We start from the raw sequence: 25,439 nt of genomic DNA, 5'->3' as shown, positions 1-25,439 counted from the left end.
CCATATTTGGCAGCCAGGTGGAGGGCATTGTAACCTGAAAGGAAGAGAGGGTTTACTAGGGCTCCAGATACGCAAGGAGCTCTGACTGCTCCCCAAACTGTGTCAAGTATTTGTGATGACTCAGTTTCCCTGTATCTATCAAGTCTCCAAATGCAGGTATTTCTCAAAACCATGCTACTCCCTGAGGTCAGACTTGCCAAGCCCTGACTAGTCTATGTCTCAGACAATCTCATCTTCGTTATACCCCACACCCACCCACTCCTCAAGCCCTAGTGCCCCAGCTACTTCCCATATCCCTAGCCACTCTACATGCTCAGCCACACTGAAGCACCCTCTATGCCCCTCAGAATCCACAGTTGTTCTGTATATCCTAACAAATCCATACACCTTTGTTATCACATGTGCCAGCTATGTCCCTGTCTTGATACTCTGCAAATCTACTGTTACTCTATACATCCTGGCACAATGCCTGTTGCTGGAAGCTTCAGACATGACTATGCTCCATGTATAGTTACTCCCTGAGCCCCAACTACTCCTTTTGGCTGTGAAGTATATATCAGTTTTTCCCCCAGGTCCCTAGTTAAGTCATAAACTCAGAATTTCCTTTTGTTCCAGCTATTTCCAGAGCTCCAGCTACCTATAAACCCCAGCTGCTCCACATACTCAGGTACTCCCTCCAAATTTACTTATTATTCTCATGCCCTCGGCTACATCTCAAGCTCATATACTTCCTCCATCCCAACTACTTCCTCTGATTCAACCACTACCTGAGTCCCAGCTGCTCCTCATCTACAAATTAACTCACCTTGCTTGGAGATAGCCATGGTCCCTGTCCTTGGGCACTGGTAGCCTGGCATGTCCCCGTGACTCTCTGTGGACACTAAAGGGAACCCCTCCCCCTATTCAGCAAGACATCAAGGACATGAGGCAGGGCCGGGCTGGACCCCCAAGTTGGGCACCTGGTCTGAGTTCCTCCTCTCCCCCGCCCCCGGGCCTGGTGGGCGGTACCTGCCCCGTCTGTGCTCATGACGTTGGCGCCGTGTGCCAGCATCACCTCCAGACAGCTAGCTGCACCCCTCATAGCTGCCAGGTGGAATCTGGAGGTCAGAGGTGAGGGGTAAGCAGCAGGGCGGCCACCCCTCAGCCATCATACCCCCCCTGGGCATGGGCACTCACGCGGACTTGCCCTCGGGGTCCAGCTTCGTGGGCACCAGGCCCTTGCGGACGATGAGGGAGGCCACCCGTGCGGCATCATTGTTCTCCACAGCCTGCAGCAGCCGCTCGTCGCTTTTGCCCCAGTCCTGGCTCTGTGGGCACGCCCAGAGGACCATGGGGCTGGGCAGCCACCGCCCTCTCCCCCTTCCCCTGGTAGGGGCCCTGGGCTCTCACCGCCCGCCCCTGGGCACTTGCCTGGCGCCTGACTCTGGCTGCCGGCTTCGGGATGGGACAGGGACCACAGGGAGGGCAGGAGCCAAGGTCGGTGGGACTGAGCCGCAGCTGTGGGGGGAGGTGGTCTTGGTGGGAGTCTGAGGCAGGGTCCTCCAAGCCAGTGCCTCCCAGCCTCTGTCCCTGGGCCCATCACCCCACTGGTTCACCCAATACCCCGTGTCAGCATCCTCCCACTAAGCCCCCAACATCTTTCCCCACATGCCCCCCATGCCTAGACACCAGTCCCTTAGTGAACAGCCATCTTCCCAACATCACCCTATCAAACTGCTCCCCACAGCTTTCCCTCAGGAACCCCTAAAATGTCCCTTTAAATGTTCCTTGTAACCATCCTTTGCCATTTATCCTTCTACCACTACCCCTGAAATACCACAAATGTCACCCAAATGTCCTCCGAGATCTGTTCCCCAAAACTGAAATGCATTCTAAAATGTCTCCCCAAAGTTCTTGCTGTGTTTTCTAAAACTGTCCCCCCAAATGACCCCATCATCTGTCCCAAAAATATCCTCCACAAAATCTCTCAAATGTCCTCTGAAACTGTCCTCCAAATGTCAGTCTTTTTCCAAAAATGTTCCCCCCAAATAGCATCCAAATTATCTCCCCAAATGACCCCATCCAACACTGTTCTCTGAAACTGTCCCTTCAAAAGCCCTCTGTCCTCAAAGTCCCCATCTGTCTCCCCAAAAGCCTCATCCACCCCCCCCTCTGCCCCTCCCAGCTCATCCTTCCCCGGCCTGGGGCCTGGCGGTGGGGGTCTAGGCCCCTGTGTGATCCGCCGGTGATCAGGGGGCGGGGCGGGCGGGGCGGGGGAAGAGTTAGGACCCAGGCCCTGCTCCAGGCCCCGCCCCTGGCCTACCGCAAAGGAGGTGGCGGCGCACAGACACAGCTGCTTCATGGCATCCTCGGCCAGAGGCCCGGAGGGAGGGGCACGCACTGCCAGAGCTCCGCGACCTGGCCCAGTGCGGTGCCAAACCCACACCGCTCCCTCCTCCACATTTACCCGCTGGCTTGCCCTCCTCCTGGTGTCCTCTCTTACTGGGGGGGGGAGGGGTCCAGGGAGGGAGCTGAGCAGTGGGGGAGGAGCGGGCAGGGAGGGGTGACCTGACCGGCTCGCCCTGAGGAGCTGTAGCCAAGGGGCTTGGCTCCCTGCAGGCTGCCCACTGTATCTCCCAGGAGCTGCCTACTGTGTGGTCTCCACCTCCTTGAAGCCGGCTGGGGCTGGCAGGAGACTCGGCCTGAGCCCTGGACAGCAGAGCCTTCCACTGCCACCCTGACATCCCGGCTCACCCATCAATTCATGCATTCACTCACCATCATTCATTCACTCATTCATTCGCTGCCTCATTCATTCACTGCCTCATTCATTCATTGCCTCATTCATTCACTCAACCACCAGTGGGGATCTGCACTTTGACAAACCTGAATTTGAATCCAGGGCCTCACTCCCTGCACAGCCACATGTATCATGTGACTTTACTAAGATACTTACCTGCCTTGGACTTTACTTTCCTCATCTGGGAAATGGGTTCCATAATAAACAGTAGCTACCGCAGAGGGTTATTGGAGGACCACATGAGATGCTACATGCGAAACACTCAGCACAGTGCACGGCAGATAGTAAATGTGCCATAAATGTGGATTCACTCATCAAAAAAAGGTGTGGTCGGACCTGTGTGCATTCTAATGCTGAATCCTGGGGATGTAGGACATAGTAGCTGCTTAGTTAAATCCCTGAAAGACAGAGAAGACACAGCCTTTGGCTCTAACTCCAAGGGGCTGGCTTGTCCAGAGAGGAGACTGAAATGGATCTCCTGGCTCAGGCCTCACATTTCCAACTGCCCTTGGCCCGTCCTCCTGGAGGCCCCCGCGTGAGCCATGGGCACTGCTGTCCCCCAGGGGCTCAAGCCAAGCTTCGGCATCATCCGACCCCTCTCACTGCACCCCCATCGACCAGCCCGCCCCCGGATGTAAACCACGTCCTGGTCCACCCCTTCCCGCTGGTGGCCCAGCCCCAACACCACGGGTTCCGTTTGGACTTGCAGCCTTCACCCGGATCCTTTGCTTGTCTCCGGCTTCCTAAAACCTGTACCAGCCCCCCTCTCTCTCTCTCCTGCTCCAAAGCCTCCCGCGATCTTTATTTTCCCCAGGTGTCTTTCTTTTTTATAATTTCTATTATTTTATTTTATTTTTATTTTTTTATTTTTTTATTTTTATTTTATTTATTTATTTTTTTTACAGAGAGGAAGGGAGAGAGATAGAGGAGCTAGAAATGTCGATGAGAAAGAAACATCAACCAGCTGCCTCTTGCACCCCCCCTATTGGGGATGTGCCCACAACCAATGTACATGCCCTTGACCGGAATCGAACCCGGGACCTTTCAGTCTGCAGACCGACCCTCTACCACTGAGCCAAACAGGCTTCGGCTATAATTTCTATTTTTTTAATATTTCAAGTAAGATGATTTTAAATATAATAACGTTACATGCAATCCAGCGATCTTACTTGCATAAAAGACAGGCTGCTCAGAGGCCCGGGAGGTCCTGTGTTGGAGGATCTGCAAACAGTGACGATCCTCAGCCAAATCCCACCCCTGCCTGGTTTGTCAGGCTCAAGGGCTCAGAATGGGTTTGACACTGATAAGTGTAAAATCATTGGGGGGGGGGGGGTTAAAAAGAATAATCTTTCATGACACGTGAAAATCATGTGAATTTTACATTTCAGTGTCCATAAATAAAGTTTTATTGGGACAGAGCCATGCCCATCTATTAAAGATGGCCATGGCTGCTCCCAAGCTGCAATGGCAGAATTGAGGTCTGAGGGCCCAAGAAGCCAAAAATATTTACTGTCTGGCCCTTAACGGGAAAAATGTGCCCACCCCTTTCTAAACAGCCTCGCCCCTTGTCAGGTGCCTGAGCTCACCGCCCCTTACATTATCTCCGCTGGTCTGACCCGTCTGCCGCCGCCACACGCGCAGCCTCGTCTCCGGCGCCATCCCTCTGCTCTGTCTACATGGCTGACCCCTTTACTACTGTCCGCGCTGGAAGCCACCCCTCAGACAGCCTGCTCTGACCACCCTTTCGAAGGGCTTATTTCTCCTTCATTGCTCTGTCCCCATCGGATGTCATCCTGTGTACCTTTCTGAGAACATGTGTGCTTTTGTTTCTTCCCTTCTGTTTCTCCGTGGCCTCTCCCTGAGAAAGTCATTTCCACACGGGCAGGGGTTTCAGTCCATCTTGGTTACGCTGTATTCCTAGCAGGAACTGGGGATAGATTTTGCAGGGCCCAGTGCAAAAGGAAAATTCGGGGTTCCCTTGTTAAAAAAAATTATTAAGAATTTTTCCCTAGCTGGTTTGGGTCAGTGCATAGAGCAATAACCTGTGACTGAAAGGTCCCGGGTTCGATTCCGGTCAAGGGCATGTACCTTGGTTGTGGGCACATCCCCAGTAGGAGGTGTGCAGGAGGCAGCTGATCAATGTTTCTCTCTCATCGATGTTTCTAACTCTATCCCTCTCCCTTCCTCTCTGTAAAAAAAAATCAATAAAATATATATATTTTTAAAAATTATTAAGAATTTCAAGGTAAGCCCAGCTGGTTTTGTTTAGTGGTTAGAGCATCAGTCCACAGAAGGGTCTCAGGTTTGAGGAGGATCCAAGATGGCTGCGCCCAGGTGAACACCTAGCCGCAGCCGCACACAACAATTTCAATAAAATACAACTAAAATATAAAACGGACATTGCCCAGAACTACAGGAAGGTTGACTGACTGGAAATTCTACAGCGAGAAGCAAGGAGAAAACCAGAAGGAGGCTTGGAGGAGCTGGAAAAGCCCAAGGTACGGAGACGCGGCGCGCGGAGAGGACGGAGCCAGAGAGGAGGGAGGCCGAGTGCCTGGCGGGCGTTCCCGAGCGGAAAGGAGAGAAAAGCTCCGACTGTGCTGGGCCCCCAACTGCTCTGAACCCGGTTCTGGGCCAGACCCCGGGGACTCAGGCTCTGCCATAGGGAGCCGGGCTGTAAGGCGGAACCCCGGGGAGAGGCGAAAGGAGGTCCCGGAGGCGCGCACACGGCGCGCAGAGAAGGGACAGTCGGTTGTGCCGCGAGATTGCCCTGACGAGAGGGAGACTGGGGCTCCAGACTGCTCTGAACGCCACCTCCAACTCCACTTCCAACTGAACTGAACCCCAATACCGGGCTCATTAGGGGAGAGCATAGACTGTTTGGCAACAGGCGAAAATCAAGGGCACCTTTCTCTCAGAGGCGCTGGCAGCGAGCACTGAAGGACCCGCATAGGGCGGGGCTGACGAAAGCCAAAGCTGCAGGCTCCACCCTGAAACCGCGTCCCATCAGTAACTGCGAAATGCGACAACAAAATAGATCACAAACGAAAGAAATGGAGGACAAAAAGCGTCTGGATATAGAGTTCAAATCTACGCTTATAAGGTTTTTCAAGAATTTCCTAGAAAAGATGGATAAGGCCTATGAGGATATGAAAAGAGATCAACTAGAATTAATAAGGAGTCAACAAGAAATGATAAGGGATCAACAAGAAATAAAGAATACATTGTCTGAAATAAAAAATATTTTACTGAGTCCTAAAAACAGAAGGGAAGATCGCAAGAATCAAGTCAAAGATTTGGAACATAAAGACCCAGAAGACACTCCTCCACAGAAGCTAGAAGGCAAGAGAATCCAGAAAATTGAAGATAATGTAAGAAACCTCTGGGACAACTTCAAGCGAACCAACATCAGAATTATGGGGGTCCCAGAAGATGAGAGAGAGCAAGATATCAAAAACATACTGAAAGAAATAGTGACAGAAAACTTCCCCTACCTGGTGAAAGAATTAGACTTACAAGTCCAGGAAGCGCACAGAACTCCAAACAAAAGGAATCCAAAGAGGACCACACCGAGACACATCATTATTAAATTCCAAGAGCAAAAGACAAAGAGAGAATATTAAAAGAAGCAAGAGCAAAGAAGGTAGTAACCTACAAAGGAGCACCTATACGATTGTCAGCTGACTTCTCAACAGAAACCATGCAGGCCAGAAGGGAATGGCAAGAAATATTCAAGGTGATGAATAGCAAGAACCTACAGCCAAAAATAATCTACCCAGCAAAGCTATCACTCAGAATCGAAGGCCAGATAAAGAGCTTCACTAATAAAAAAAAGCTAAAGGAGTTCATCACCACCAAACCAGAATTATATGAATTGCTGAAGGAGGTTCTTTCAGAAGAGAAAGTAAACAAAGATAAAAATTATGAACAACAAATACATAACTATCAACAAGTGAATATAAAAACCAAGGAAATTAAAAAAATCTGATGAACAATATTAACTGTTGAATATAATAGAATCAGAGGTATGGAAGGGGAGTGAACTGATGATTCTTGGGGAAAAGGGGAGAGGGGGGCGTGGGAAGAGACTGAACATAAACTGTGCACCTATGGATGAGGACAATGGGGAGAGGGGAAAGGGCAGAGGGCGGGGTGGGAACCTGGTGGAGGAGAGCAATGGTGTGTGTGTGGGGGGGAAAGGAACATTTGTAATAATATGAACAATAAAAACTTATTTAAAAAAAAAAAAAAAAAAAAAAAAAGGGTCTCAGGTTTGATTTCCTGGTCAGGGGCACATATTTTAGTTGAGAGTTGGTCCCTGGTGCTAGTTGGGGTGTGTGTAGGAAGCAATAAATCAATGTGTCTCTCTCACAACGATGTTTCTCTCAATCTCTCCTCCTCCTTTCTACTCTCTCTTAAAATCAACAACAACAAAAAATATCCTCGGGTAAGGATTAACAATAACAACAAAAAATGTCAAGGTAAGCCAGGCCTGTGTAGCTCAGTGGTTGAGCATTGACCTATGAACAAGGAAGTCATGGTTCAATTCCTGGTCAGGGCACATGCCCAGGTCGCCAGCTTAATCCCCAGTAAGGGGTGTGCAGGAAGCAGCCAATCAATGATTCTCTCTCTCCCTCTCCCTCTCCCTTCTCTCTGAGACCAATAAAAATATATTTAAAATGTTTTTCAAGATAAGGGGTGGCTGGAGGTGGGGGAAGGTATAAGAGGGATAAATGGTGATGGAAGGAAAAATAAAAGAGAAAAAAATAGCCCCAGCTGGTTTGGCTCAGAGGATAGTGTTGGCCTACAGACTGAAGGATCCCAGGTTCAATTCTAGTCAAGGGTACATGCCGGGTTATGGCTCAATCCCCATTAGGGGGTGTACAGGAGACAGCCAATCAAAATTCTCTCTCATCCTTGATGTTTGCATCTCTCCTTCTCCCTTCCTCTATGAAATCAATAACACACACACACTAAAAGAAAAATATGACTATGTTTAAATAATAATAATAATAATAATTTCAGGACAGTGAGAACAGAACATTAAACCAAGCAAACACCTAAATAGGGCTTGCCACACAGTAAGTGCTTAATAAATGTTTGTGGAATAAATATGAGAGAAAGAAAGAGATTGGTTTTCTGGGAAGCAGTGAGGCATTGGGAGTCTACGAATCCCTAACACCTCAATCTTCTTTCTTGTGGGATTTTTCAAAACCTGAAATAAGGGCAGCAGGTTCGTGGGAGACTATAGGCTCCATCCCAGTTAACTCCAATTTGATGGGTGGGAACACTGGGCCCAGAGAGGGCGAGGACGGGCCCAGACCAAGTATTGCCGCCTGCTGGGGCCTTGAGGAAAAGGCTGGTAGTTGAGGAGGCGGAATGGAGCGGGAGGCGGCAGAGAAGGACTGGAGTAAAGGTGTGAGGGCTGCACCATGTGTGCCCAGAAGATAGGAATAAAAGGTCCGCAGAGACGTGAGGTGGGATCTCTGCAGTCACGGGTGTTTGCTTTCTTCCCTCGGGGAGCTGAACAAAAGCTGAACCTGACTCCTGCTGCCGCTGAGAAACTGGAGCCGGGCGGAGGGAGGGATGGCAGATGCCGAGTGTGTGTGTTGGGGAGGGAGAGGGGGGAGAATGGAGGACAAGCTACTCCCCCAGGCCTCCCAGCTGCTGCCACAGCTCCAGTTCCCCCAGCCCAACCCAGGCGCCTCCCTGCTCAGAGCAAACACTATTCCAAACCCCAGACACCCAGAGACCTCCTACCCAATGGGACATTTTTAATGCCCTCCAGTCCCCGTTCTCTCCCGCTGACTTTGTGCCACACGCTATCAAACACACCCATGCCCTGAATTAGGAGTCTTCTTTATTTAGCTGCACAAAACTTTGTGAAAGATTTTATTTCAATATAATTCTGCTTTTGAAATTAAAGTTATTTGTTTGGTTTACTACTGGCTACAACTTCTCAGAAATTCTTGGGGCTAATGTGAAAAATTCAAGTTAGAAATCGGTTCCAAACTGGAGGTGAAAATTTGGGGTGATTCCACAGTAAGTGAAACTGAGCTTATATCATGTTTTGTAGGTCAATGAGACATTTATTATTTTTTTCTCTATTTCTCTCTCGCTTCTTTTCTTTTCAATCAATGCACTGGTCACCACCACCACCACCACCACCACCACCACCCCCCCCCCCCCCCCAAAAAAAAAAAAAAAAAAAAGCCAAGATCATGTTCACAGCAACACAGCCCTGGGAGAAGGCAGTCTGATGTCTCAATTCCAAACTGTGTGACCTTGGGCAAATTCCTTAACCATTCTGGGCCTCCATTCCTCATATATAAAATGGGGATAACAAAAGCTACCATTTCATTAAGAGAATTAAATGCATTCACATGAGAAAAATACATGGTAAAGTATTTATAGTATCTGAATACAAATAAATAAAAATAAAATGAGATAAAAATGAATTCGCCGAAACCGGTTTGGCTCAGTGGTAGAGCGTCGGTCTGCGGACTGAAGGGTCCCGGGTTCGATTCCGGTCAAGGGCGTGTACATTGGCTGCGGGCACATCCCCGGTGGGGGGTGTGCAGGAGGCAGCTGGTCGATGTTTCTCTCTCATCGATGTTTCTGGCTCTCTGCCTCTCTCCCTTCCTCTCTGTAAAAAATCAATAAAATATATTTTTTAAAAAATGAATTCAATGACATTCAATTAAAAATGAATGAAATTAAATTAAAAATGAAAAGCAATGTTAAAACCAATCAATAAAACGAAATGATTTGAAAAAACTGAGGGAGGCCACAGAATGGGTGGCAACAAATCAAAGCCACCCGCCTGTCCGGGACAGGACTCTAACCCAGGGCCCGGACTTTAAAGCCAGGCCTGTGGCCCTGCCCGCTTTCTGGCTCTCCAGAGCTCCCCTGCTGGCCTCTCTGCCTTAGCTCCCCCCTATGTTCTCTGCTCCAGCCAGAGAACCTGCTTACAATCCCGTACGTCCCTAAGTCAGCCAGGCCCGGTCTAACCTCTGACCTTTGCGCACACTGGTCCCCAGCCCCCTCCTGTCTGTCTGTCTGTCTTCACTTGTCTAAATCTTCCCTGTTCTTTCAGGTTCCTCCCCGGCGCCGCCCCCTCCAGGTAGCCCCCCTGATTGCTCTGGGCTAAGCCGGCCGGTAGAAGGCCTTGTCACTCGGTGGAAAGTCAGGCATGTGTGTGTTTGAGCCTTCTGTTGCCACTTTGCTTTGTGTGCTCTGACTGGGAGAGGGCAGGTCACCTCTCTGGACCTGGCTCCTTCGTGCTATAAGCCTGGCTAAGGGGCACTCTGACTCCAGATGCAAAGCCTCACTTAGGCCTCTTAATCTGCCCTGAACTGGCCCCGCATTGGCAGGGACTGGGGGGCAGGAGGGAGTTGGGATGACAGAAGAAGGAACATTTCCCTCTGGAGGTACACAGTCCAAGATATAATAGTTTCAAGCCTTAGCTGGTTTGGCTCAGTGGCTAGAGCATCAGCCTGAGGTCTGAAGGGTCCTGGGTTAGATTCTGGGCAAGGGCACACACCTCCATTGCAGGCTCTGTCCCGGCCCTGGCTGGAGCGCATGCAGGAAGCAACCAATCTGTTTTTCTCTTTGTGTGTCTCTCTCACTCCTTCCACTCTCTCTCTCTAAAAAAAAAAAAATCAATGGAATTCTTTTGCTGACAACTGGTTTAAAAGTGCAACCTAGCCCTGGCCGATAGCTGAGTTGGTTAGGGCATTGTCCCAATATGCCAAGTTTGCAGATTCATTGGTCAGGGCACATATACCAAGAAGGGCATGTATGGGGGGGGGGGGAATGGTAAGATATGTACACATATAATCATTTAATTAAAAATTTTTTAAAAAGAATCAACCAATGCATGCATAAATAAGTGGAACAAATCAATGTTCCTCTCTCAAAAAAAAAACCACTTTAAAAATAAAAATAAAATTGCAACCTATTCATCCTACACAGCTCAGTTTCAATTAGCTGACGAGTTTAAAATCACAACCGTCTCCCTAGACCACATGTGTCAAACACAAGGCCCGCGGGCCAAATCCGTCCCGCCAGGCCTTGCAATGTGGCCCACACCGCGCTGTCATCACTGCACTCTGCTGCGTTTCCATCACAATGACAGTTTATGACTGTTCAGTAAACCATTCGGCCCACGATTTAGGCTGGATTTTAGATTTTGGCCCCTTCTCTGATTGAGTTCGACACCCCTACCCTAGACACTCCAATCCCCTTTCCTTGCTTTCTTTCTCTCAATGGCACAAAATGCGCCTTTCCACTCATTTATCTTGTTTCATATTCATCTCCCCGACCCGGCTGTTAGCACCTGACGACAGAGATTTCTGTCTGCCCTATTCACTGCTGTTTGTTCTATGCCAAAACAGTGCCTGATGCAAATGTTTGCTGAATAGTCAAAAGCAAGAGATCTGGTGAACACACAATACAATATACAAATGATTATAGAATTGTACACCTAAAACTTATGTAATTTTATTAACCAATGTCACCTAATAAGTTCAATAATTTTTCCCCCAAGGGTAGTTGGTAGCTTATCATGTAAAATACTGACAATTAAATGTGACTTGAAAAAGCACCTAATATGTGACAGTAACAATATGTAGATAATGACAGCATTGTTGTTTTTAATACTCATCTGAGTACATGCTTAGAAGAAATGAGAAAGAGGGAGAGGGAGGAAAGGAGAGGAAGAGAGAGAGAGGGCGTGTGAGGGAAGGAGAGAGACAGAGGCAGACATCAAACCCGCCACCCAGGTATGTGCCTTGACCTGGAATCAAACCAGCAACCTTTCAGTGCACAGGACGACACTTAACCAATTGAACCACACCTGCTGGGCTGAATTGTATTAAAAAAAAAAAATATATATATATATATATATATATATATATATATATATATTTGATTTTTTACAGAGAATAAGAGAGAAGGATAGAGAGCTAGAAACATCGATGAGAGAGAAACATTGACCAGCTGCCTCCTGCACACCCCCTAACGAGGATGTGCCCGCAACCAATGTACATGCCCTTGTCCTGAATCGAACCTGGGACATTTCAGTCCTCGGACCGATGCTCTATCCATTGAGCCAAATCGGTTTCAGCTGAATTGTATTTTTTAATCAATTAAATTCCTTGACTGTGAAGTTGCTCTGACATATGAAAAATATTTTTTAAATTGCCTATTAAAAAAAAAAAAGAGAGAGAGATCCAGGTCCCCAAGAAAGTGAGGCCCCGGAAAATCAAGTGGTCACTGTAGCTGGGGAGAACAGAGATCTTCTGGAAGAAGTGTTACTGGAGTCAAACTGGGAGGGATGGGAAGGGTTTGGTAGGCAACAGTTCTGGGGGAGGGCATTCCAGGCGGAGGAGCAGCTTAGGCAAAGGCGCGGTGGCTGGAAAGCTGGAACAGGAGACAGAGAGGACATCATGACAGCAGGGGGCAGTAGAGAGGAGCTAAAGGGGTAAGCTGGAGCGTGTGGGAGGTGAGGAACGATGGGAGAGTTTTGAACAGGGAGGACCCTGGTCCCGTGGAAGCTGCCAAAAGAACCTGATGGGCAGGGGATCATGGCCCGAAGGCCCAGTGGATCTTCAGCCAGGCTTTGGGGACAGCCTCCTGAGGTTGGGGGATGGCATGCATCTCAGGGCCTCAGACTTACCTCTGTCTTCTTAAATCGAGCCCGGAGAGTCTTCATGGCCAGCGTACAATGCTTCTCCTCAACCCAGGCCACCTGGGAAAGAACAGGGCTCAGGGATCGGTCTTGGCGAGCAGGGAGGTCTGCAGCCTTCCCCTCCTCAGAAGGACCACGTCCTCCCCCGGGCCACCCTGGCCCCTTGAGCAGGACACAGGCATGCCCCATCTCCTGACCACTGTGTGTCCTTCAGCTGGTCACGTCTCACATCTCAGTTTCACATCTCTCACCCTTAAAATAAAGAAGATACCCCTCTTGACCAACTCATGGTTAGTTTTCAGTGTGGTCTGTAGCGTTGGGTCAGCAAACAGTAGGGGCTCAAAAATGCACTTCATCGGTATTTCCTGTGGCCCAAGAAGATCAGGGGTTTTTCTGGTACCCAAGCTTTTGACTGTGCAGTTATTTCTACCTAAAATGCCTTTCTTGCCTGGCTGGTATATGGCTCAGCCGTTGAGCATCGACCCAGGAACTAAGAGGTCAAAGGTTCGATTCCCTGTCAGGGCACATATCTGAGTTGTCAGCTCGATCCCCAATAGGGGGCGGGCAGGAGGCAGCTGATTGATGTTCTCTCTCATCGATGATTCTCTCTAACCCTCTCCCTTCCCCTCTCTAAAAATCAATAAAAAAAACATATTAAAAAATAAAATGCCTTTCTTTATTCCTTCTCTGGTGAACTCCTAATTCATCCTGTGCAGCCCAGTTTCAAAATCCCATGTTCTTTTTTGTTTTTTAAATCCTATGTTCTGATGGATCAGCTGTGCCTCTCACCAGTAGGAGAGCTCTAACTCACCAAATCTGGTTCCTTCAGCCCTGCCTGGGCACCTTCTACCCCAGCCCTGGCTCCATCAGCTCAAAGTGCCTGGGCTGATTCTATCATCCTGAATAGTTAGGGGCTCTTTGGGGACCAGGCCCAGAGCTGAGGTTCTTAGCATGGAGGCACGTTTCTTGGACAGTCAGAGAGAACATCCTTGCAGCTAAGTCCCTTTTTACCAGCCTGGCTCCCGCATGAGTGAAAGCATGGAGGAAAGTCACCCAAGGGGGAGGAGGTCTGGGTCGATGGTTATGTGCATGTATATGCACACACAAGCCTGAGGCATGTGTGTGCATGCATGCCTGTGCAGCTTGGCCTGTTCTGTGTTCCATGCATGTGCAGGAATAGGCAGGTCAGACAGGTATACCTTCAGGGTTGTTTCGCTAGATGTGGGGCTCAGGATCCCTCCCCATGTCTGACTGGGATTTCTGTGAAGGTGTGTCTTTCACCTGCCCACCTGACCATGCCTTCTCCAACCCATCCTTCTCCCCCGCCCCAACCCCTAACTTACCCTTAAATCCATCTTCCTACCTCAGGACCTGTATATCCCCCACCAACTCACCCGCCCAACTCACCTCCTCATGGTCCTTCACTTCAGCACCCTTCCACCATGCTTCATTCTCCATCCATCACCCACTCCCCATCCACCTATCTACCCACCCATGTATGCACTCACCTAAACGTCCAAAACCCACCCACCCATCTACTCATTCATCCATCGGTCATCCACCCTACACTGACTTATCAACTTATCATCCATCCACCCTTCCATAAACCCATTCACCCACTCATCCTTCTACTGCGCATCCATTCATTCATCTCTTCAGTTTACTCCATTCACTCAATGTACCCCTTTGCTCACCACCCACCCACCCTTTTTCTTTACCCCTGTCTAAAGGACTCAATCACACCGAGAGGAGAGCGTAATAAGACACCCACAAGAGGAGTCCACAGGTTGAAGAGGTGGGAATCTCTAACACCACAATCTTCTTTTTTTTGTGGGATTTTTTAAAACCTGAAATAAGGGCAGCAGTTCCGTGGGAGACTATATGTTCAGCCCCAGTTAACTCCTGTTTGATGGGTGGGAACACTGAGGCCCAGAGAGGGCGAGGAAAGGCCCAGACCAAGTATTGCCACCTGCTTGGGGGAGGGGGAAGTGCCCTCATCTAGGGAGCTGCTTCCCGGAAGAGGCAATGATCTGTAAGCAGGGCCTGAAGGCCAGGCAGGACCCTAAGTACCAGGAAAGGAGAGGGTACACACCCCAGACAGACTAAGGCTGAGAAGTGGGAGGCGCATGCACGCACAAGTGCGTGTTTGCCAGGGTGCCTGGGGAATCCCTCTGTGTGGCCCCTCCGAGTGGGATATATACCGGTGCCTCCTTCCTCCCACACGCTAGGGCTTGGGGGCAAGGAACCTGAGGTCCTAAGGGGAGCCCCCATCCCAGGCCTCCCTTCTCTCCCTCCTCTCCTACCTCCTGCAGTTCCAGGGACTCCAGCACCAGGCCACTGTGTTCACGGCTGGCTCCGGTTACCCACTCCCTGCTGGGCCACCAGCTAGCACCAGCAACACTGTGCACTCTGCTCTGACACCCGATCAGCTCTGAGCAGGCGGCAGCAGCCCCAGGGGGCCGGGGATGAGCCGAGGGAGGAGGCAGGTTGGCAGCGGGGCTGCCTGTTGGCCAGCGGGATCTAGTGGGAAGACACTGATGTTCTTCCCTATCATCACTGGACCTAGTTCAGCTTCTGGAATGAGCTACTCTCTTCTTCTTCCCCCAGCCTTGGCACTTACTGTTTCCTCTGCTAGGAGCACTCTGCCTGTGCCCCATGTCACCCCCCAACTTGATCTTTCTCCCCCTCTCACTCTACTCACTCTTCAGATCTTTGCTGTGACATCCCCTCCCCCAGGAAGGCTTTCTGGATGCCTCCTGGGCTGGGTCAGGTGCCTCCTCTAAGTTTCTGAATTGCCTGGTGCCCTCCTGGCACCTCAGTCACACTGTCACCATTGCCCAGGCACTGGTTTGTATCCAACACTAGCCATAGGCGCCACTTCTGTCCTCCAGTGTCTCCTTAGCACATAGGAGTAGGTGCTCAACACGTGTGGAGTTTTTGGTTTGTTTCTTTTGAGAGCACATTTATTAAAGCTGGGGACTGTGAAACAAGCAAGGGCTTAGCATAGAAGAAGCAAGAGCAGAGAGCCTGGGAATGGAGGGAGTACAGGGGGTGGGGGAGGCGAGGGGACTTCTTGTTTTGGGAAGAATGGAGCCACGGTGGGGCTGCTGTTGGCTCCCCGAGAAGTAAGTCACAGGAACAGGAGTGAGTGGAGGCAGAGCTGCTGTTGGCTCACTGAAAAGTCAGAGAAAAGGGGGTCTTAGAGACAGGTTCAGGGTAAGCCTGGGAGGAGCTCCTGCTGCCCAGTGCTCCCCTGGTTGCAAGTCTCTGGGACCCTTAGAACCTAAGAGGAGAGGGGGGTGAGAAGCACGACTGAGAAAGAAATGGGGAAGCAAGGCGTGTGCAGGCTCCAGAGGGAGCCGCTCAGCACGTGCTTCTGAAATGAATCCTAAAGGCCACCTTCTCCAGCCTCTGGGTGCCCAGGGGGCCAGTCCTGCTGAGGGACCATCATCCACCTGAGTAACAGTCAGATAACGGAGAGTGTCACCCGAAGTTCTCTCTGGTGAGGCCCCCGCCTCAGGTACCCTTCACTTGGAACTTATAAACTTCTGCAATGTGCAATGGAAAGCTCCTTGGACTGGAAGTCCGAGTCCTGGGTCCCTTCTCGGTGACCGCACCCTCACAGGGGTGGGGGGTGGAGGGGGAGCACCAGTTTACTAGTTTATAACAAGGGGAGATGGCTGTGTCCCTCGTACCAGAGATGGCTGGAGAACACTCACGTGGGCGGCCGGCCCGGGGCCCGCGGGCCCACAGGCCCTCTCCCGCCCCGCGCGGGCGGGTAGAAGGGAGTCGGCCCCTTTTACCAGCAGTCAAAATGGCGCCCGCGGCGTCAGCGAGAGGCGCATGCGCCTGGGGGCGCGGCCTGGTAGCTCCGCCTCTTCCGCGTCCCTCCCGACTTCCGGCGGAAGTGGCCTCAACAAGGGAAACTTTATTGTTCCCGTTTGGGGGGCGAGAATGTCGGTGAATTACGCGGCGGGGCTATCGCCGTACGCTGATAAGGGCAAGTGCGGCCTCCCGGAGGTGAGCGTGGCCGGGGGTCCCAGCAGGCCGCCCCTTCCATGGCTGCGGGCCGGGTGGGGCCGGGCGGCAGCAGGGCATTGGGACTATCTGGAGGCACCGGAGCTAGACAATGGGAGGAACTTCCCACTAAGGAGGGGGTGGGAAGTGACGCCCCCCAGCGCGCGAAGAGGCCCAGCCGGGGTCGGGGGGCTGGTACACAGGGAAGGGCGCGCGGGGCGAGTCCTGAGGTTCTGATGGAGTGGCCCGGGGTGTAGTACTCGGCGGAGGTTCTGCAGGGACAGAGGCGGGGCGGGGGGAGAGATAAACGCACTTGGGGAACAGATTAAGCCAGAGTCCGGCTAGGACAGCCCCTAAATGCCAGCCTGGGAAGTTGACTTTATCGTGTGGGTGATGGAAACAGGTTTTGAGCTGGGCAGGAGCCCTGGATGGATGTAAGTATGTGTCAGGAAGACCCCTCTAGCGACTCCGAGAGAAGTCCCCTCCACATACTGAGACCTTGGGCTTGTCACTTACGTTCTGAAGAGGAGTCTCCCCTTCTGCACACTGGGTGTGACTGTGTGTGTTTGGATTGCCCTCATCCCTAAAAGCTACTCAGTCCGTTCTGAGACAGACATGCATGTAAGGAGCTCTCAGAGGGGACGGCATGGAAGCCAGGGGCCGGGAGGCATCCTTGAGGTGGCTTTTCCCCCCCCAGTGTTTTCTATTGTGAAGTACACCTTTCATACCATTTGTCATCTTAATGTATACTTACAGTCAGGGGCATTAAGTATATTCATGTTGCACAGCCATACCCACCATACATGTCCAGAACTCCGTCATCTTCCCAAACTGAACCTCTGACCTCATGAAACCCTTAACCCCCAACCCCTGGCACCCATTATCTACTTCCTGTTCCTATTGATTTGATTCCCTTAGGAACTTCATAAGTTGGAATCACACAGTATTTGTCCTTTTGTTTCCTTTTAATCCTCACCCGAGGATATTTTTTAAAAGATTTTTTTCTTTATTGATAAAGGTATTACATATGTGTGTTTTTTTTTAAATATATTTTATTGATTTTGTACAGAGAAGAAGGGAGAGAGATAGAGAGTTAGAAACATGATGAGAGAGAGTCATCGATCAGCTGCCTCTTGCACACCCCCTACTGGGGATGTGCCTGCAACCAAGGTACATGCCCTTGACCGGAATTGAACCCGGGACCTTTCAGTCCCCAAGCCGATGCTCTATCCATTGAGCCAAACCGGTTTCAGCTACAGATGTGTTCTTATCCCTCCATTACCCCTCCACCCCCCGACACTTGAGGATATTTTTCCATTGATTTTTAGAGAGATTGGAAGAGAAAGGGAAAGACAGAAACATCGATGTGAGAGAAACACATCAATTGGTTGCCTCCTGCATGAGTCTTGGCCAGGGAGGAGCCTGCAACCGAGGTGCATGCCCTTGATTGGAATCCAACCCGGGACTCTTTGATTCGCAGACGGACGCTCTATCCAACGGTCACCACCAACCTTTTGGACCTCACGGACCACCAGTGGTCTGAGGATCACGAGTTGGTGATGCTGGCTCTATCCACTGAGCCAAAATGGCTAGGGCTGTCCTTTTTGTGTGTTAACCTCACCTGAGGATTTTTCTTCCCATTGATTTTTAGAGACCATGAAAGGGAGGGGGAGAGACAGAGAGAGAAACATCGATGTGAGAGAGACACATAGATTGTTTGCCTCCTGCAGGTGCCCCCCTGACTGGGGCTGGGGACCGAGCTTACAACCGAGGTACGAGCCTTTAATGGGGATCCAACCTGAGACCCTTCAGTCTGTGGCTGACGCTCTAACCACTGAGCAAAACAGCTAGGGCAGTGTTTGTCCTTTTGTGTCTGGCTTCTTTCACTCAAAAACAATGTCCCCAAGGTCCATTCCCATTGTAGCGTGTGTCAGAATTATGTTTACCCACTCATTCATCAACGGATACTTGGCTTGCTTCTGTGTTTTGGCTGTTGTAAGTAATGCCACTGTGAACCTAAGTGTGTAAATGAGGCGTCTTCTGAACCAAGACCTAAAGGAGGTGAGGGAGTCCAGGAAAAGTGTTTTAGACCGTAGGCCGAAGGGAGGACTTGGGCTTTTGCCTGAGGAAGTGGGAGCCCTGGAGGGCTGTGGGCAGGGGAGGGACATGATGACAAACTGCCTTTTCGGATTCACTCTCGTCAAAGCAGGGGCAGCTCAGTCTGTGGCTAGTGGCCCTGCAGCTGTGGGACACGTTTTGATCCCGTCACTGCCCTTTGCTCCCTCACACAACAGATCTTCGACCCCCCTGAGGAGTTGGAGCGGAAGGTGTGGGAGCTGGCGAAGCTGGTTTGGCAGTCCTCCAATGTGGTGTTCCACACGGGCGCTGGCATCAGCACCGCCTCCGGCATCCCTGACTTCAGGTGTGTAGGCGAGGAGGGGAAGTCAAGGCAGGACCTGCCAGCTGCGGAGGGCTTCCCTGTGAGCCACAGATCCCCAGGCACCGCAATCCAGCCTGTGCCTCCCCCCTCGCCGAGTCCTGATCCTGCATTCCCTGGGTGTTTGGGATGGGAAAGACCCCTCCCTTCAGACTTGTCCCTTTAAATCACACCCAACATTTCACTGTCCATTCCTCACCGCAAGGGATGCTGGGCTCACTGTGCAGAGCTCAACATCGGTACTATTACCCTAGAAAGCAGGGAGAGTCACATCAGGGACAATAGCTCCACACTTGGAAGTATTTCTCTGTCAGACCTGGTACCGGGCAAGTGGCTTAACCCTTTGGACCTCAGTTTCCTCTCCCATGGCTGAGGGTGTGAAATCTGATAAACCAGCCTGTACTTCAGGAAACCTGTGTGACAAGAATTTTGTAGCCGAAAAGCAAGGTTCTCAACCTGGTGGCCCCCGAGTTGCTCCAGGAGTTGCTGAGTTTGCAACCCTATCCCAAAGGGCAGGCCTATTGCATTTGTACTATTTTCCAAGTCCTCTCGGGCCTCGGGGAGAAGAGGAGCAGATTCCTTGGAGGAATGTTAGAATTCTAAGGCATGAACCCCCCCACTCCTGCCATGGCTCCCCATGGCTACACAGGAGAGTTCCAAGACCTTCCCGGCCCAGCCCTAGGTTATCTCTTCAACTCCCGCTCCCATTGTAGCGCCCAGATCACGTGCATTTCCCCATACTCATAGGCTGTTGCCAGCACCCCAGGGCTTTGCTTACCCTTCTGCCCCAACTGCCCTGCCCTGCCCTCTTACAGTTTAAGAGACAGCTCAGCCTCCTCCTCATAGTCCTCACACGGAGCCCTCTCTGCCTCCACCGGGCCAGCCCCGCCCACAGGGCTGAAGGGTCTGTGTCCACCAGTGTCTCCCCTGACAAGATCAAGGACTCCTTGGGCAGGGCCTGGTACCCCTAGGTCCCCAGCATCGCCCAACACAGGGCCAGGCTCTGCAGCAGCAGTAAATGTTGGTTGAATTAAATAATTTTTGCCCTTGGTGCACACTATTCTCTCTTCCTCCTCCTCTTCCTCTCATCTCCCCTTTTCTCCCTTTGACTATCTCATTCTCTCTCTTTGTCTTTCTCTGTTTATTTTAAATTCTCTGTCTTTTTTTAAAAAAATCCTCACTGGAGGATATATTTTTTGTTTGTTTGTTTTAATATATTTTATTGATTTTTTACAGAGAGGAAAGGAGAGGGATAGAGAGCCAGAAACATCGATGAGAGAGAAACATCAATCAGCTGCCTCCTGCACACTCCCTACTGGGTATGTGCCCGCAGCCAAGGTATATGCCCTTGACCTGAATCAAACCTGGGATCCTTGAGTCTGCAGGCCAACGCTCTAGCCACTGAGCCAAGCCAGTTAGGGCTAGAGGATATGTTTTCATTGATTTTTAGAGAGAGAGAGAGAAACATTGATCAGTTGCCTCCATATGCTCACTGAATGGGGATTGAAACCACAACCTAGGTAAGTGCCCTGACCGGGAGTCGAACCTACAACCATTTGGTGTATGGGAAGATGCTTCAACCAGCTAAGCTACCCAGCCAGGGCTGTCTGTCTCTCTCTTTATAAAAAATAAAAAATAAAATAAAATAAATGATTTCAGAGAGAGGAAGGAGGAGAGAGAAACAGATAGCAACATCAATGATGAGAGAGAATCATTGACTGGCTGCCTCTTGTACAGCCCCTACTGGGGATGGAGCCCACAATCCAGGCATGTGCCCGACTATCAAATCGTCATCTAGTTCTTGGGTTGATGCTCAACCACTGAGCCCCGGCCAGGCTGTCTGTCTCTTTTTATATCCCCCACTTTCTCTGATCCCTAAACTTTTTGTCTGCATCTCTTCCCCACGTGCCACCCTCAGAGGCCCCCATGGCGTCTGGACGATGGAGGAGCGGGGCCTGGCTCCCAAGTTCGACACCACCTTCGAGAGCGCGCGGCCCACACGGACCCACATGGCGCTGGTGCAGCTGGAGCGCGTGGGCCTTCTCCGCTTCCTGGTCAGCCAGAACGTGGACGGGCTGCACGTGCGCTCCGGCTTTCCCAGGTAAGCCCGCGCCCCTGCACTGCGGGCTCCTTATCTGCAGAACGAGGCCGATGGCAGCCCCTCTCCTGAGAGGGCGATGTGGCAGTTCAGCAAGGCCGCGGGGAAAGCACTTGCCGCTTAATGGGATTTCTCCAGCCGGAGCTATCCTCCTCAGTGCTTCCTGGGCGCATCTCGAGAACTGGGTCCCCTTTTCAGGTCCCAGGGTGGCTGCAGAATCTCCCCTGAGGTGGGGAGGAGGGTGGGCAGGGTCTAGGATTTGCAGTTGCATTTTCATATCCGTCTTTATTCTGAATGTGAACACGGGTTTCGGGCAGAAAGGTCGATTCCTTAATACCAAGTGTGTCGCCCTCCCTCCCCACTTTCCCTGATCTTACCTTTGGGGACAGTGAGAGCCCAGTTAGTTCATACAAGTAGCCAGACCCTCCACAGGCAAGGGGGCGGGGAAGGGCCGTGTCTCTGCTTGCAAAGGAGGATGAGGCAGCCGTCCTCTGCGCTTTGGAAATGGGCCCGAGAACTAACTCCAGGCCACCAGCACTGCAATAAAACTTCTCCAGGAGTCAGACAGCTCTTCTGACCTAGAAATGTCTCCAAGTTCATTTCAACATGTCAAAACCCTGGGGCCCTATTTGGGCTGGAACTGCTGGGCACCTTCTTATCCAAGCAAAGTAATTCACTAGGTAGGTGGCTTGGGGCACGTGCAGACGTTTCTAGAAATGAAAGCAAACGGTTTCTCACCATATAGCAAATACATTCCTGGGGCACAGGTGGTTAGGGCTTCTACGAGAACACACAAATCCAGGTCCCTACACCTGGTCACGTTGAGCTGGAGTGTGTAAGTGGATGTGACAGAGCCACCCAGAGATGGAGGGGAGCCGCTGAGGGGAGGGGACAGGGGTGTATTTGGGGATTTCAATGCCTTCAATTTCCTGACTGATGGATTTTCAGTCAGCTCCCCTGCCTCCACCCAGGCCACCCCCCGAACCCACTGCTCACTTCTCAGTGACACTGGGGGACACCAATCCCCCAGCACCACTGGGTACAGGTAGGAGCAAAATGGGCCACATTCAACAACTATTGAGCACCTACTGCCTGCCGTGCACAGTTCTAGAGGCAGGACATAGTGTACCAGACAGAAAGCCCTGCCCTCCTGGCTTACGCTATAGCGGGAAGGAAACAGGCAGCAAACAGACAAATAAGCATGTTAAATTCAATGTCCGACAGTGATCGTTGCCATAGAAGAAAAGAGAGGGCCGTGCAGGCAGGAGTGTGTGGGGAGTTGCAGCTTTTAACAGGGAGGTCGGGATGGCTGTTCCATTTGAGTAGGGACATGGAGGAGGGGACAGAGGGAGTCATGGGAAAGAGCCTTCGAGGCCTAATAATTGTTCCCTCAAACATCCTAAGAGTTGGACCCTGTCATCCTATTTCACAGATGGGGATTCAGGCACAGAGAGGTTAAGTGACCTGTCCAAGGTCACACAGCAGGAAGTCAACAGTGCCAGGAGTTGATTTCATATTCCTCTGCGTCAAAGCACATGTCCAAAGCCACCTGTCACTCAGTTTCTTCCTTTGCAGTCTGGGGATTAGAATCCCCATCCTTCAGACCTGGTGACGTTGGAAGGTTCCACCATGTTTATTGGTGGATTTTGTTAACAGAGTGGGCTGCCCACGAATGGAGGTGGGGTCAGCTGTGGGTTAATGAATCCTTGGGCTCCAGGAGGCTGGGCCAGCTGCCCAGGGTTGCACACCTGGAGGAACCAGAAAGAGGGAGTTCACGGATCCTGTGCATGAGGGTTTGGTAAGGCTTCCCGGAGGAGGAGGACTTGGCACCAGACCCACAGCCTCAGGATTCAGGGAGCTCACGGCACCACCAAACCTCTTCTCCTCCCACAGGGACAAGCTGGCAGAGCTGCATGGGAACATGTTTGTAGAAGAATGTGTCAAGTGTAAGACGTGAGTGTCACAAGGGCGGGGGGCAGGCCAGGCATGGTGACCCAGGCCCGCCTTTTGTCACTTCCCAGGTTGGGCTCTGCAACAGGACCTTAGGAGTTAAATCTGAGACCAAGAGACCCAGGATGGGGGACAGGGCTGGGGTGTGACCCTGGGAGTGAGGGGCAGCAAGGCACATCTTTCTCCTGGGGAGGGATATCCATTTCCTGTGGCTGCCACAAGTAATCACAAACCAAGTGGCTTAAAACAACAGAAATGTATGTCCTCCCCTGGGCATGCTGGATGTTTCCCTGTGCTTAGATTCTAGTCACGTAGCCCCTGCTTCCCTGAGAGAACAAGAGTCCCCCAAAATGAAGAACCAGGGGTGGGGACATAAGGTGGGAGGTGGTGGGCCTGACCAAGCCCCACCACCCTCTCTTCTCCTCCTACGTAGGCGATATGTCCGGGACGCTGTGGTGGGCAGCATGGGCCTCAAAGCCACTGGCCGGCTCTGCACCATGGCCAAGGCAAGGGGCCTGCGGGCCTGCAGGTGAGTGACCCCTGTCCATGCCCTGGGTTCCCGGGGAGGCGGCAGGTCTCCACACTGACTGCCCCTAACCCTCACCATCGCAGGGGGGAGCTGAGAGACACCATCCTGGACTGGGAGGATGCTCTGCCCGAACGGGACCTCACTCTTGCTGATGAAGCCAGCAGGTCAGACCCCAAATGAGCCCAGGGTGGAGCAGGCAGGGAGGGGGGCAAAAGCACAACCAGCTTCAGCACAGGGCAAGGACTCCAGCTCAGAGGTGGAGTCAGGAGAGCCTTCCTAGAGGAGGCAGCTTGAACCCTATTTGGGCACTGGTTTCCCCTAATAATGGCAGCAGCTAGGCACTAGCCCCCTTGCAGACCTGACCCTGGGCCAGGGGCTTCACAGACAAGGTACTCACCACAGCCCAGGGGGTTCTACCCGGGGCCCATTTTGCAGGCAAGGAAACAGACTTTAGCAAGGTGACTCCTCTGTCCAGTGCTACCCAGCCAGGATTCAACTCAGGAGCCCAGGTGTGGAAGGTCCCGCCCACATCAACAACTCCCCTCTGCAACAGTGGAAGGGCAGCCTCAGGGGCAGGATTCAGGGAAGCTTGGCCTCCCAGGGTGCATTGGGTGAGGCAGGAGAAGGGCTGCAGAAACCCTTATAGAGAGGCTCAGCCTAACCCCGCCTCCCGGCCCCAGGATCGCGGACCTGTCTGTCACACTAGGCACCTCCCTCCAAATCCGGCCCAGCGGGAACCTGCCGCTGGCCACCAAGCGACGTGGAGGCAGGCTGGTCATCGTCAATCTTCAGCCCACCAAGCACGTATGTGTTGAGCCCACCCCTGACCTTCCCCCCACCCCAGGACCCGATGAGCCCTCTGCGTCCGCCTCACTCGGCCTTGCCCCAGCAGGACCGCCAGGCCGACCTGCGCATCCACGGCTACGTAGACGAGGTCATGACCCGGCTCATGAAACACCTGGGCCTGGAGATCCCCACCTGGGACGGCCCCCGCGTGGTGGAGAGGGCGCTGACGCCCTTGCCCCGCCCCCCCGCCCCTAAGTTGGAACCCAAGGAGGAGTCCCCCACCCACTTCAACGGTCCAGCGCCAGCCAGCCCCAAGCAGGAGACCACAACCGAAACCCCCGCCCAGCACAATGGTTCCGGGCCCGTCAGCCCCAAGAGGGAGCAGCTGGACAGTCCTGGCGCCCGCAGGACCCCTAAAAGGGTGAAGACCGAGATGCCTCCCAGCTGACCAGGGGGCCTGGGAGGGCGGGGCTTTTTATAGAAACCGCGGGTTTGTTTTTTTCTTACCGGTTTGTTTTTTCTTACCGGTCTCACTTTGTTACTTGCCTCTGTCCTGGGGCAGGAGATCTCAGGGCAGTGAGAGCTGTGCTGCAGGCCCGGGGGCAATCCTGCCCTCCATTGGGGCTTCCTTTAGCTCCAGGGGCTTCTGGCAGGGGCCTGGAGAGGAGCAACCCTGCCCTGGACCCTGACCTTCCAGCTGACACCACAGGTACCTTCTTCTCTGCTCCAGCCCACGACTCAGGATGTTTTTTTGGGGAAATGTGGCCCTCAGTTTCCAGCCTAAACAGAAATTAACTCCCTCTGCTCCCTGGGCCTTCACACCCCCAACCCCCGCCTCCCCCAAATGGCCTTCACGGTTCCTCCAGAAGGGAGAGGGGCAGACCCTCCATTTAAGAGCCAAACTTCCGGTGGGACAGACAATAGTATTTCACTGCCTTTGGGCTGAAGGGAGAAAGTGGGCCCACCTGGCTCTTCCACACTTCCAGAAAAGTCTTCAGTGCAATAAAAGCAGAATTTCTTGCATCTGAGTCTGTGTGTAACACCCACAACCTAGCACCAGGTCCTAGGCCCTGGGGAAAGACTGTGTGATTCCCCCAGGTCGTCAGCTTGGGCTTCCATGCAATCCAGAGAAGGGCAATACCAGCTGCTGGC

The 25,439-nt window shown here is 52.0% G+C and overlaps 2 protein-coding genes across 10 annotated transcripts in view; one reads left to right on the top strand and one right to left on the bottom strand.

Annotated features, from left to right (window-relative positions):
- Positions 1 to 12,551, bottom strand: part of ANKRD24 (ankyrin repeat domain 24) — a 33,373-nt gene extending 20,822 nt beyond the window's left edge. For 2 of the 6 annotated variants that reach the window (XM_045589073.1, XM_045589076.1), the window contains exons 1-5: positions 2,303 to 2,417; positions 1,411 to 1,497; positions 1,177 to 1,307; positions 1,009 to 1,097; positions 1 to 34 (exon numbers count right to left, since the gene is read on the bottom strand). The exon at positions 1 to 34 is cut by the window's left edge and continues 31 nt beyond it. In XM_045589073.1, the coding sequence (XP_045445029.1) occupies positions 1 to 34; positions 1,009 to 1,097; positions 1,177 to 1,307; positions 1,411 to 1,497; positions 2,303 to 2,341 (380 nt within the window). In that variant the 5' untranslated portion in view covers positions 2,342 to 2,417. Of the gene's footprint in view, positions 35 to 1,008; positions 1,098 to 1,176; positions 1,308 to 1,410; positions 2,162 to 2,302; positions 2,420 to 12,458 lie in introns of those variants that run through there. The other 4 variants (XM_045589074.1, XM_045589075.1, XM_045589077.1 and 1 more) reach the window with 4 other exon arrangements.
- A 3,799-nt stretch (positions 12,552 to 16,350) lies between these two features.
- Positions 16,351 to 25,310, top strand: SIRT6 (sirtuin 6). 4 transcript variants are annotated; one of them, XM_036459955.2, is made up of 8 exons: positions 16,351 to 16,490; positions 18,782 to 18,909; positions 20,843 to 21,025; positions 22,916 to 22,975; positions 23,406 to 23,501; positions 23,585 to 23,665; positions 24,182 to 24,305; positions 24,394 to 25,310. In XM_036459955.2, the coding sequence occupies exons 1-8, from the start codon at positions 16,425 to 16,427 to the stop codon at positions 24,733 to 24,735; spliced, it is 1,080 nt and encodes a 359-aa protein (XP_036315848.1). In that variant the 5' UTR covers positions 16,351 to 16,424; the 3' UTR covers positions 24,736 to 25,310. The 4 variants fall into 4 exon arrangements, with proteins under 4 accessions (XP_036315848.1, XP_036315850.1, XP_036315849.1 ...); XM_036459957.1 differs by lacking the exon at positions 16,351 to 16,490 and adding an exon at positions 17,642 to 17,657; XM_036459956.1 differs by lacking the exon at positions 16,351 to 16,490 and adding an exon at positions 17,899 to 17,920.
- The last annotated feature ends 129 nt before the right edge of the window (positions 25,311 to 25,439 follow it).

This window comes from Pipistrellus kuhlii, unplaced genomic scaffold (genome assembly GCF_014108245.1).
Source record: "Pipistrellus kuhlii isolate mPipKuh1 unplaced genomic scaffold, mPipKuh1.p scaffold_m20_p_30, whole genome shotgun sequence".
In the NCBI taxonomy this organism is placed as follows: domain Eukaryota; kingdom Metazoa; phylum Chordata; class Mammalia; order Chiroptera; family Vespertilionidae; genus Pipistrellus; species Pipistrellus kuhlii.
The sequence above is the reverse complement of the archived record's forward strand: the minus strand, read 5'-3'. Positions and strand labels throughout refer to the sequence as shown.